At 43.4% G+C, this 13,799-nt stretch overlaps 1 protein-coding gene across 1 annotated transcript; it reads left to right on the top strand.

Moving 5' to 3' along the window:
* Positions 1-54: 54 nt before the first annotated feature.
* LOC134453445 (P2Y purinoceptor 14) lies at positions 55-3,177 on the top strand. The gene is made up of 2 exons (XM_063204254.1): positions 55-413; positions 1,632-3,177. The coding sequence occupies exon 2, from the start codon at positions 1,634-1,636 to the stop codon at positions 2,840-2,842; it is 1,209 nt and encodes a 402-aa protein (XP_063060324.1). The 5' UTR covers positions 55-413; positions 1,632-1,633; the 3' UTR covers positions 2,843-3,177.
* Positions 3,178-13,799: the final 10,622 nt, after the last annotated feature.

Below are 13,799 nucleotides of genomic sequence, written 5' to 3'. Positions count from 1 at the left end.
ATTGAGCAGATATAAGCAACTGATTTTAAGACCAGATGAGAGAGCTGCTGAGAGGAGAGGACACTGAGAGACACTAAGAGAAAGTGTTTATTGGGATACCAATGAGAAGATATTATTACAAGAAACTAATATTAGTCTAATAGTTAAATAATATTGTTTGGGCTTAAAAAATGTATTTTACACACTTACTCACTGGTGGTGGTGGAGTTGTCTCATAAGTTACATTTCACTGCCACTGGAGGTTTAAGTGAAGTAGATCGGAGGACTACACAGCACTTCAGACAGCTGACAGCTGAGGAGAGGCAGAAGGGGAGGGAGAGAGGAGGAAAGAGAGGAATATTGCCCCCGAGGGATACTTTCGAGACTTCGGGTCAACCAAACATCCCTGTCTCATCCACCCATCTACTCTAAAGGTTTGTGCTGACGTTTGTGAGCTTTTTTAATGAGGTTTTGGCCCAACTCTTACGTAGTGATATTTGTCTAGCCTGTTGATCCTAATGCATCACTTTCACTACACGCACCCAATAACAATGTGATTAGACTCGGGTCATTGGTTTGTGGCATTGGTCAAATGTGGTTGTGCGTAGAAGATACAAGACTTAAATAGTACCCGAGAAGTATTTTAAAACCTACATTTAGTTGCTTCTTGACCTTTCCTGTGCTATTTCTTAGGCAATAAATTAGCTGTCCACCAGTTTAAGTGGCAGTAATTCTCCTGAGCAATGTCACTGTACGCCGAAGTGAAAAACATGGCCTTTCTCAGACTGCCAACAAAATACATAATGTACATACATGGTATTGCTACTGTAGTTTTTTTTTCATTATTATCGTTGATATGTACATGCACTGTTACTTGCAAATGCTTGGGTTTGGTTAATTGGTTTCAGACCAGGGTGTCAAACTCATAATCACACAAAAAAAAACTTAAACCAAGAGGTTTAGTTTTCAGTACTTCCCCCTTATCTTATCAGTATGTTTTAAAAGTGTGTTGAATATGTAAGCAATGCAATACTGATAGTCCTTTGCAGGAATAATTTCATTGATTTCGTAATTTCAATGTCCTTTATGGTGCAACTAGAGGTGGCAAATGTCAATTAATATGATATGAGACAGTTCATTTTGGCGGGGGTCTGGGGATCTTCCCCCCAGAAAAAAAATCTATTTCTTAGATGTAATTTCCTGCATTTTATTTTAATGTCTCGTGTTCCGTTTCAGCTCAATACAGAACCCATACTTTTACTTATGGGGCGATTCCGTATTTCAAGCGACGGTTTGCAACCCTACACAACTGAAATGATTTAGTAAAAAGTATCATTTGGTAGGCCTATATATGAGCTTTATCAAATGCCTGTCAAGGTACAAATTCACCATTATATGATGCAATACCCATGTGTAGGCCTACTCACCCCTCTCTAATGCACTGCCACCCAAATGTTAACTTTGTTTACTTGTTCAGTGTTGTACTCTGTATTCACCCCTCACTTTGCACCTACTATATGACTATATGTAATGGGAATTTGGGATAAATGTCCATCTTTTCTTTCACTTTGGAGAAATGTGTCTGCTAAACATAATGTAATAAAATATTATAAAATTTAACTTAATGTAATGTTATGTGTTACCTTCTCCAGGCATGGATGTCAGCAACGTCACCGTTGCCACCATCACCGTAGCCGCGAGCAACCGGACGGACCTGAGCAGCGTGTTCACACGGCAGGTGCTCCCGGCGCTCTACCTGCTGATCTGCGTGCTGGGCCTGGTCCTCAACGGCCTGGCAGCCTGTCTCTTCTTCCGCATGCCCAGCTCCTCTGCACTGGTGGTCTACCTGAAGAATATGGTGGTGGCTGACCTGCTGATGCTGCTCACCTTTCCCCCGCGCGTCCTGAGCGAGGCCAAGCTGGGAGGGCGCCCACTGGAGGTGGTGACATGCCGCTACACAGCCGTGCTCTTCTACTTGAGCATGTATGCCGGCATTGTCTTCATGGGTCTCATCAGCCTGGAGCGCTACGTCAAGATCGTACACACCGCCTCCTCCTACTCCGCCCCAAAGTCCTCTTCCTCCGCGACGCTCACGTCGTTCAGAGCTAACAACACCTCCTTCTCCTGTTCCTCCTCGTCCTCCTCCTGCTCGGTGATGCTGCACCACCCCGGGTGCGCGCAGGCCATCTCCCTGCTAGCGTGGGCCCTCCTGCTGGTCTGCATGCTGCCCAACTCCTTCCTGAGCAACAAGCCTCTGCCGCCCGACAGCCAGTGGAGCTGCATGAAGCTGAAGAGTGAGCTGGGCAAGGCGTGGCATCGCGTCTCGAGCCTGTTGGTGGTGGCCATCTTCTGGGCCACGCTACTGCTGCTGGCCTTCTGCTACACCTCCATTGCCCACCGTGTCTACCGCTCCTACCGACGCCTGCGCAGCACCAGTCTGCGCAATGGTGGCACTGGCTGTAACAGTGTCGGTGGAGGCACCATTGGCGGAGGTGGTGTCGGGGGCCAGACGGCGCGGCGCAAGTCCAACCGCAGCATCCTCAGCCTCCTGGCGGTGTTCTTTGTCTGCTTTGTGCCGTACCACGTATGCCGTGTGCCCTACACACTCAGCCAGAACCCGGACTACGGCTTCTCGGACAACAGCCGCTACGTGCTGTTCCAGGTCAAGGAGGCCACGCTCTTCATGGCTGCCTTCAACGTCTGCCTGGACCCCGTCATCTACTTCCTGATGTGCCGCACCTTCCGGGAGATGCTGCTGCACCGCACGGACTGCTGCCACCGCGGGGCGACCACGAGGCCGCGGCAGGAGGCCACCGCACGCCGAGGGTCTGTGTCTAACGGGGGTAGTGTCAGCAATGTATGAACAGAAGCCGTGGCCTAAAGGTTAAGGAGATGGGCTTTAGATCAGAGGGGTGCAAGTTCGATTCCCATCTTTCCACTCCCTACTTCACTCCATGGCTGAGATGACCTTGAGTAAGGCACCTAACCCCATACTGCTCCAGGGCCTGTAACCAATACCCTATTCTTACAAAAAGACTGTAAGTCGCTTTGGATTAACCCATTGATGCCTAAAGCACCTGCAAAAAGGCTGCTTAATGCCTAGCCCCTTTTTAAGAAAAGTTGCCCTCAGCATATAAAAACCTAAATAACTTAGCCTCTGAAGCACATAAAAACATGCTATGAGTTGTATTTTAATGCCAAGACCCTCACCTTGCATTAGAATATGTTCATTCAGCTCTAACATAGCATACAAGTTTTTAAATAATATTGTCTCAAATCTCATGAGCCTGAATGTTGCGTCATGCAGCTCCAGGCTCCAGGGCCAATGCGATGCAACATCCAGCATCAATGGGTTAAGGCTTCAGCTAAGTGTAATGTAATGCAATGAACGGGAGGTGGGAGTGGAGTGGGGTGGGTGGGTGCAGGCTAAGAAAGACTCAACACTCGTGAATAGGAGGAAGGGGATATTAGCGATGGCTTCTGTGAAAGACTCAAGGTGATTGAGGATGTTTAACTGTTCAACGCGAGGCCTCAACATCACCCCACCAATGGGGCTGGTAGGCTATATAAGTAGATATATAAGTATATGTATAACCTGCATGGGAGGGGGATCAGGGAGGGAGACGGCAAAGCTGAGCTCTCATGGATGACCTGTTGCCACACGTTGCCACAACACAAGACCACCTTATCTGGTATTAGTAATTTCTGAATGAAGGAGGGGCTGGAGGGGTGGGGATGTAGATGGACATTCAAAACAACAAGAGACTCGTGGGACACTGAGAGGGACTCAAGGCTGCACAGGGGGCTGTCCTGCCACCATCCACGGCCATGTCATGTGGTTACCACCACCCAATGGACATTGCTTTGGATAAAAGTGTCAGCTAGTGTAATGTAATGTAATGCCACCAACGGGATTACATTGATAATGTGTGAGGTGTAGAGGGTGGGTTGGGATTCACTGATGGGGACTTAGCCACTCAGAGAAACTTACTGAAGAACAGGGGGTATCGTCATGAACAAAGCACTGAAAATACTGAACAACAGTGAAAAAGAGAGAAAGAGAAAGAGGGAAGTGTAACTGGTCTAAGTAGAGGATGTCAAGTATTCCAAAGTAAAAAAAGAAGGGAAATGAAAATTGAAGTGAAGTGGAGGAAGGGAAGGAGGGAAGGAGGGATGTGCTGACTGTAGTGTGTGGACGGGGCACCACATGCCAACGGTGACTGCTTTGACCGTCCTCAGGACAAAGAAATCTGAAGGGGCCCCCTGCCAAACATGTCATTTAAATGAAGGTCCAATTGTGGGGCCCCCATCTCCCTGGGCCTGGGACAATTGACCCCCTTGTCCCCATGCTGTCTGCGGGTCTGGATGTTGCATCGACACAACAGTGCTGCACATGCCAGTTTCACTTTGCTAGTCAGCTGAAGGGGAAAGCAGAAGTGAGCGGCAGCTTCTGTTGCATTTGGTGTTGAAGAAAGATATAGGCTACAGAACAGGTTTTTAGCACACACAGACAGACAGACAGACAGACAGACAGACAGACAGACAGACAGACACACACACACACATGCACAGACATGCACATTTCTTCACATAGGCCTACATGTTGGTGTGCAATTCTGCCGTCTAGACTCTCTCTCTCTCTCTCTCTCTCACACACACACACACACACACCCACACCCACACACACAGACGCACGCAGGCACACACTCACACACGAACGCACAAAGGCACGAACGCACGCACGCACGTGCACACACACACACACACACACACACACACACACACACACACACACACACACACACACACACAGACACACACACACACACACACACACACACACACACACACACACACACACACACACACGCACACACACACACACACACATAATTACCATTAAATTACACATAAAATGCTAAAACATTTTGTGAATAGCAGATGCAATCCATTTTCTTTCTCCTCATACACCCACCAATGTGTTTAAATCTCATATCTTACGCTATTTGTAACAATTCTACCTCACTAAAAAGTATAAGCCCAAGTAAAATAGCAGAGCTAGTTTTGTATATAGGCGGACTAGGCAATTGCCTAGGCCCCAACAAATACACCCCCTGTAAGGTCCCCAAAAGTCAGCTTTGCCAAGGTAAATTCCAGCAAATATTTCAAGCAGGGCCCCATATCCATATTTTGCCTACGGCCCTCAAATTTGTAGAAGAGCTACTGGTGTATATCGTGGGAAATTTTACAGAAAAAGAAACATTCCTTCACTTAGCCTAACACCTGCTTGTCCGGTCAGTTGTATATAGTTTAGAATAGCTGGTCAGTTGATCTGTTGGTGTGTTAGTGTTACACCATAGCAACACTAGCGTCATGGCTGCAGATGGCGGCAGTTATGTAAGCTAGTCAGGCCAATGGGCTAAGGGTTGTGTGGAAGACCCAAGGGGAATAAAAAGTTTAAAAGCATGTGGGTTGTATTTCCCTTCAACAACACACATCCATGGGGTACACAAGTGTATTTGGAGTGCTTTTCCCAAGGGAGATAAACACATGTGTGGGTGTGTGTGTATGTGCATGTGCATAAGGTGCATTTCCCTCCAAAAACACACATCACAAGGGGATGCTCTGCAGGGTGCTCATGGATACAGCCCCACTCGCACGCACATGTTTACACGTACACACAAACAGACATGTGCATGTGCACGCCCATGCAAACACACACACACACACACACACACACACACACACACACACACACACACACACACACACACACACACACACACACACACACACACACACACACACACACACACACACACACACACACACACACACACACACACATTTCATTTAATTTCAATTTATTTAAACTCAAAGAATCATTGAGAGCCCAGCCCTCATTTACAATGATGTCGAGTAAAACAAACAATTACACAAATAAAATCATATATATACACAACATACACAATACAACATAAATCATATAAGAGGTAAGAATTAAGACAAACTATGAATTAAAACTTATGAGTTAAAACAAGTACAAGTATGTGATAAAAAACTTCCCAGTATTACTTTAAAATGTTCTAATGACACAAAGGCTTGAAGACCCATCCTTTGTTGTAAGGTATTCCACACTGAAGGTCCACAGACACTAAAAGCCGTTTTACCCAGTTCAGTGCGGGCATAAGGGACCTCCAGTAAAAAGTTGCTGCTGCGGGTTTGGTATGGGTTGGAGTGCCAAACTAAAAGAGATGAAATATAAAATGGGAGTTTACCAGTGAGGGCCTTATAAATAAAAATAAAATAATGCATGTCCCTTCTGTGAGAAAGTGGAGCCCACCCAACTTTATCATATAACAGGCAATGATGAGTGCTATATGGATCCCCAGTAATAAAACGAAGAGCTGAATGATAGACAGTGTCAAGTGCCTTCACACACACACACACACAGATTGACTGCTGACATGTTTGAACAACTTTTCCTTTTACACTATCGGCCTACTTAAGTGTCTGTGAAATACATACACAGACACACACGGTAGTGATTCTTCTATGGGACACCAGAACTGTGAAAAAATAAACGATGTGAAGTTTGTGTTCCTCTATACGCACTGGAAGCCCTTTAGCTGCATAGCCTTTGTGGTCTTGTGTATATCAATGTAAATTAAACATTGTCTAGTTTATTTCACTGCATCTATGTGTGTGCTTTGTTTTTTTTTTGTTTTTTGTTTTTTGGGGGGGGGGGGTCATTTTGCGTGCTCTCAGCAATACAAGATATATTTATTTATTTATTTATTATGATTTAATCATTCATTTATTATGGCAAGCATGACAACAGCTGGAAAGGCTGTCGCCAATTTCTGAAACATTTGTGGAGAACATTTTTGACCACAAACTACTGCATGCACATGCTTGAAACATTATGGGAGAGCAACCGCAATACACTTTAAAAGCTATTATTATCAATCAATGAATCAATCAATATGATTTATATAGCACATTATCATACAAAACTGTAATTCAATGTGCTAAAGAGTAGAAAATGAAAAATATTTTGTATCATAGATAGTAGATAACTAACAAAGACAGATACAAATGGCAGTATAGTGACTAAATGCAATTTCATTGTCTGGATTTGATCCTATTGGCACAACCAGTGGAAACTCTGAAGATCTAAAGCATTTATTAGGATGATATTGCTCTAGCATATCTACAGTATATTCGTGTCCTAAGCCGCTTAGTGACCTATAAATTATCAGAAGAGTTTTATAATGTAATTATTATTCTTTTAGTATGCTCACATGGTTATACTTTATATCATCAAAGTAGGCCGATACGTTGAGGATGATGGAATAACATTTCACAAAGGCTTAACACCAACAACATCAAAGGTTGGAATAAGTAAACATAAATATGGCTGCTCCAGTATGCATCAAAGTGGTTACAAGGGGTCAATTGGCGAATTATTTTTAAATCTACAGAACTCTGCAAAAATAATAAAACGGTCTTAAAACAGTACTTCCTCAGGAAGTCCATGGTCCCTACAGATCCTCTGTCTTGATCTCAGTAGTATCCAACATTAGCAGAATAATTGCACACAGGGCCCCAGGACAAAACACTGATAGGGCCCCCCTACAGCCTGCTAAGGTTAGTTAGGTAAGTTAGGGTCCCACTCCACCACCACTACAGGAGGACACTGGAACCAGGGGCAAGAGCGCCACTGTCCCCCATTCCCCAACCCTGCATATCGCTGTCCCTGGTGTCCACCCATGCTGTGTCCACTTCAGCTTCCTCTTTGTTAGGTGTAGTATTATAATAAGACTGATTTTTTTGTCATAGCTGACTGTAAAAACACTAAACGTTTTGAGTGGCAACTTTCTTTCATATTCAAATATAGGCCTATAGGCTGACACATCAAACTCTTTATCCACTAAAATATCCACTCAGAAGGGCAACCTTGGAGGAGGTCATGAGGGCAGCTGCACAGGCAAAGAAAGCAACAATGTCTGCACGTTGGTGTTGTACAACCATGTGCAAAATTCCGGTGAACAAACGCACCATCAATCAAGGACAATAGCCTATTAACGTTAAAACCACCAAAATATACAGCGAAATTTAAACCTAGAGTGAGGAGGGCAACATATTTCTGGCCTAGTTGATCTTTGAAAAGAACAAAGACCAGGTCACAACTAGGCCAAACTACAGCCTGCATTTCTCATAAAGTTTATATTTCAGTTGAAATCCACTCATCTAAATAGCCTGTTACTTTTAATAAACTTTATGACATTCAAAAATAAAACCAGGACTTATTAATTCGGCTTAAAACTTTGCACAAGACAGACAAACAAGACAGAAAGTCAGAAAGTTTATCAAGCAATGTGGCCTTTATAACAGGTTCTGAATTAAATACAGTACATTGCACTCCATCATCCTAACTCCCATCCTTGATCTGCGCTTGTGGTCTCGCGCTTTGCACTACGCCCCCATCTGTGGAGAAAACAATAACAGTTCCGCTGTCAGACTAGCCACAACAACTTTTGGGGGATTTTTCCTATTCAACATCCCAATTGCAAATGATAAAATGACCTTTGAACTGCGCATTTGTGGGATATATTGCATTAAACTTGCTACATCATCAAGAGACCACAAGCAAAGGGAGGTAGGATAATAGAAAGAACCATATGTTTAGCTTGACAGATGTGAGCACTTCAATTAGCTAATCTAAATGTGCCTTTCCAAAATCTGCCAATATATCATCAATAATGATAATTGTACAGCCATAAATACAGACTGCAAAGACATGGCAGTGCAAGTGAACAAAAGCATTGCCAATCAAGGTCAATAGCCTATTAAAATTAAAACCATGTATCGGTCAGCACACCAAAATATACAAAGAACCACAGTCCGAACATACAAGACCTCATCAGGTGGCAGAGACACATCTAGATCCATGCTTGTGTAGTGAAGTGGCAAGGATATCACATGCTTCTCCCCCCTTTTAGCTGGATCTAGGATGTTGGCCGCCCCGCCGCACTCTTGTCACCTTTTTCACCGCTGACCAGTTTGCATGCCTGTGATCCATCAAGAAGCATGTGTTAGAATGATATCAGGATGGGAGGGATGGAAAGAGCTTCACAAGAAGTTGAAAAAGAACCTGTAAATGCATTCTTCATGGGGAGATACTCTTGTTGAAGGATTTTGGCTGCTTTGAAGATGATGGAGACATCACTCCATGTTTTTCATGTCAGCAACAGCTTTGCTTCGGTCAACATCAAACACAAGGGACCAGGCACAATTTATTTGTACTGATCTGATGTCAGGAATCAGCCGTTCAATAGGTACTCCTGAAGTCATGTGGTGTTGCATTTCATGTTTGGAAATCCCAAATTAGCAGTGCGCTCGTCATAGAGGGCGATACCCCTCGATGTTATCAAGCTCACTGAGGACATATGCTCAGATGACCTGAATTGCTTTATTTTCAGTTGAGTCTCATTCAACAGTTTCTGCTTTTCTAGTCTAGATAGGTATGCACTGTGATATATCAATAGCAATCATGTCACCAGCAGCTAGTTCAGCCAGTAGATGCCCGTCACCAACCGCCTGAGCACATTCTTTTACTTTTCCCTTAAGGCAAGGGTGGCAGACCTCCTCAGTTCCTATTTGTTGCCCACCTCACCACAAAAGAGACACTGTGTATTTAATGGTTCACATGATGATGATGATGCTGATGATAATGATGATGTGGGTGAAGTCTGTTTGGTGGACTTGTCCCTTGCGCCGTGTTTTTACTTGGCTGACAATCTTCATGTTTTTTTCTTTTTCTTTTTCTTGCTCTTTCACCAAGCTTTTACATACAACAGATGCTGTGTAACCCATTAAATGGGTAGTGGACATGGAAAAGCATAATAGGGCCCCTTTCACTAACAAAACTTTTTGAAGGAAGAGATAAGTAAAGTCCCTCTGATGACACATTTACTTTATTTGAAATGTCCTTATTTACCTCCAATTTTCATGTTATTGGTAAACTGTTGTTTTTCTTTACTTGGGATATATTTTATTGAATTCCTTGACCCCAAAAATGTATACTTTGACACCAAATCCATGATCATAGTGATAACAGAAGCAAAGTTATAGGCTGAATCTCAAATGGTGCACTTGTGCACTTCGGGCACTATGTTTCAGTGCGTAACTAATACGACATGCACACTGAAACATGAACACTAAAGTGCACAAGTGCACCATTTGAGATTCAGCCATAGACTCTATAGGGATTTTTTGTTGCATTGGCAGCCATTTTGACGCTAAGCTATGAGCTTTAATCACTATTGTAGGTATGATATGCCTACCTCAATCTGTGAACATAGTTGTTGTTGTCCTACTACTCACTACAATACACTAATTGAACACTCATTTGATATGTATTTAACTATTAGTAACATACAGTATGAACGCAATTGGCTATTGGCACACATTTTAAAAATAAAAAAATCGCATATTTTACCTCCAATTATCATTTTATGGCTAAACTGTTTTCTTTACTCAAGGCATATTTTATTTGATTACTTGACCCCAAAAATGCATTATTTGACACCAAGTTTCTCATCATAGCGATAACAGAAACAAAGTTATAGGCCGTGTCTCAAATGCCGCACTTGTGCACTTCGTGCACTGTTTTTCAGTGCCTAAGGCGCTCCCGCTGAAAATTTCAGTTTAGCCAGTCCACTGAAAGTGCCAGGATGATCCCCTTACAATGGCGGAAATGCAGTGCTTGAATGATGTGCACTGCACACACTAAACGGCGGCCATGTTGACTATGACACGGAGGAAATGTGGCAGTCAGTTCAGTAGAAGAGTTTGGTCAACAGTCTCTTAATTCTGTAAGTAATGTTGATGGGACACCAACCTTTTCATGCAAACCAAAGTATTGTTTGTGTGATTGTATTTCCATGTCCTTCACTCCAAAGGACAACAAGCACCAGACGCTGTGCATTGTAAACAGTAGCCAACTCATATTTTGGCGAGCTAATGCCATGCTCAGCCGTCACTTCCAGCGAGGGCACAGTGCATAGTGCTCAAATTTTTCCACGGCACTATGCACTAAAGACCTCAGTGCACTGAGAAAAGTGCGTCATTTGAGACATAGCCATAGACTCTATAGAGAATTTTAAATGCATTGGTGGCCATTTTGAAAAACAAGTTTATTTCCGAAAAAAAGAGTGATCTCACTTGTGTCTTATGATAAATTTGTTTGTATGACCCTAAGGTACTTCCATGCCAAAGGGGGACCTTTGCATCATGACTTGAAGTCAAAGGCTTATTTTTTGGGCTTAACCTCTCTATTATGACTGGGGAAAACTTGCTGTACTTTGGTCATAATAGTAAATATTAGTTTCTTACTTAGTACATAAATAGTCATGAAAAGATAATACTGTATATGGCAACAGGGAGCACAGTTTCAGTGAGCAGCATAGTTGCAATACCTACTCTGGCCAAAAGCTTACACAGTGCATCTTTAACGCCCTGTCTCTACTGTGAAAATGCATGTTTGTCATGTGTCTACAGGAACCACTCAAGGACTGCATTTCTAAGGAGGACACTGTTTTGCAGTTAAAGGACCAGTTCAGTCAATTTCAATATGCTGTTGAAAGTGAAGTGAAAGCCCATTGGGAAACTCCAACTCCCATTGTCATTGAATAGCATTGAATAGAACAGTCCTCAGGTCTGCCTAAAGGGGGATTTCCCCCCCAATAATAGAACCCGGAAACAATGGGCCAATGGAACCTCTTAGACAGGTCATCAGCTGGGAAATTTAGGCCTTTTGTCCTACTGCACTTTTCTCTGTGGATTACTGACCAGAAGGCCTATTGGAAGAAATTAAAACATGGGGCCACGTCAATTTTTGCTCAGAATTCAATATGGCCGCCATTTTCCAAAATGACTTGTTTTCATGCATTATTACATTGTACTATAAGGTGATATTCATGAACGATTAACTACTTTCAGCACTATTCTGTCCTATTTCCTTACATACATGTTTACAAAGGTTGACTAAACTAAAACAAATGAAAATAAAGTTGGCCAGCTTGCAATATCCAAAGGAAAGTGCTGAAAATTATGATTGAAATCCATATACAGAGTCTATGGCTGGGAAAATTAGACCTATTGTCCTGTCAGGGTTTTCACAGTGGATTACAGACCAGAAGGCCTATTGAAAAAGATTCACCAGCTGGTTGCCATCTCAAATGTGCTCCAAAATTCAAAATGTTCTCTGTTTTTCAGAATGGCAGACTTTCATACATTTTTCTCAATACTGTAAGACCATAATTATCAATAAAGACAACCTATTTTTAGAGAAATTCTGTCCTATCTCCTATCTACAGACGTGAGTACAAAGGTTGGCAACAGAATGATGTAAATATATATCTTGCCCCTTTGAAATATCCTAAGGATTGTTGTCAGAAAATGATTGAATTACACATACACAGTTGACTGCTGAAAAAAGGTTACTGACCTGCCAAACTTTTCACATTAGATTACTGACCAAAAGTATTTCAGGCCTACATTTTTTTGCATAAAGCAAGGGTGAGTGTGGGTGCGTGTGTGCCCACGCGTATCCCCCGTTCATCTTTCCCCTGCTCTACAGTGTCTTTCCCCCACACACTATTCTGCCTCCCCCACCCCCTCACTCATCCCCCCCCACACACTATTCTGCCCCACACACGTTTCTGCCCCCCAACCCCCTCACTCATCCCCCCCATGTTACTCTGCCCCCTCACTCACCCCCCACTATTCTGCCCCGCGCACTCACCCCCCCTGACTCATTCTGCCCCCCTGAACCCCCCACACTATCCCCCCCACCACCTCACTCTTCCCCCCACAAACTATTCTGCCCACCCACCCCCTAATTCAATCCGACTCATTCCCCCCCACCCCCCACTCTTCCCTCCTACCCCCGCTCACCCCCTTCATCCCCCGCTCCTCCACATCATTCGGTCCCCCCTACCCCCCCACCTAAGCCCCCCCCCAACACACACACACCCGGTCTACTGTGTCTATGTCAGTGTATGTAAAGAAGCACACTGACCACACACACTTGAGAAAAGCGCACTCAGGCACACACACATACACATACACATACAAACGCATACACACATACACACACACACACGCGCGCACGCACGCACGCACGCACGCGCACACACACGCACACGCACACGCACGCACGCACGCACGCACGCACACACACACACACACAGTTTGGCAGGACAATATGCCTTTTTTCAGCAGTCCACTGTGTTTGTGAAATTCAATCATTTGACAACATTGCTTTGGATATTTCAAAGTGGCAAGATATATTTATGCCTTTTTCTAGTCAACCTTTATACTCACGTCTGTGAGAGGATAGAACAATTTAACCAAAATATAGGTAATCTTTATTGATAATTATGGCCTTACAGTATTGAGAAAAATGTGTGAAAGAAATTTTTGAATTTTGGAGGACATAGATGGCCCCAAGTTTTAATCTTTTTCAATAGGCCTTCTGGTCTGCAATCCACTGTGAAAACGCTGACAGGACAATAAGCCTAATTTTCCCAGCCATAGACTCTCTATGTGCATTTCAATCATTATTTTCAGCACTTTCCTTTGGATATTGCAAGGTGGCCAACTTTTTATTTTCATTTGTTTTAGTTTAGTCAACCTTTGTAAACATGTATGTAAGGGAATAGGACAGAATAGTGCTGAAAGTAGTTAATCGTTCATGAATATCACCTTATAGTACAATGTAATAATGCATGAAAACAAGTCATTTTGGAAAA

This window comes from Engraulis encrasicolus, chromosome 8, assembly GCF_034702125.1.
Source record: "Engraulis encrasicolus isolate BLACKSEA-1 chromosome 8, IST_EnEncr_1.0, whole genome shotgun sequence".
Taxonomy (NCBI): domain Eukaryota; kingdom Metazoa; phylum Chordata; class Actinopteri; order Clupeiformes; family Engraulidae; genus Engraulis; species Engraulis encrasicolus.
This window is presented reverse-complemented; position numbering and strand designations above follow the sequence as displayed.

Coding starts and splice junctions, on each gene's coding strand:
- LOC134453445 (XM_063204254.1), top strand. CDS start 1,634: ATGGATGTCAGCAACGTCACCGTTGCCACCATCACCGTAGCCGCGAGC.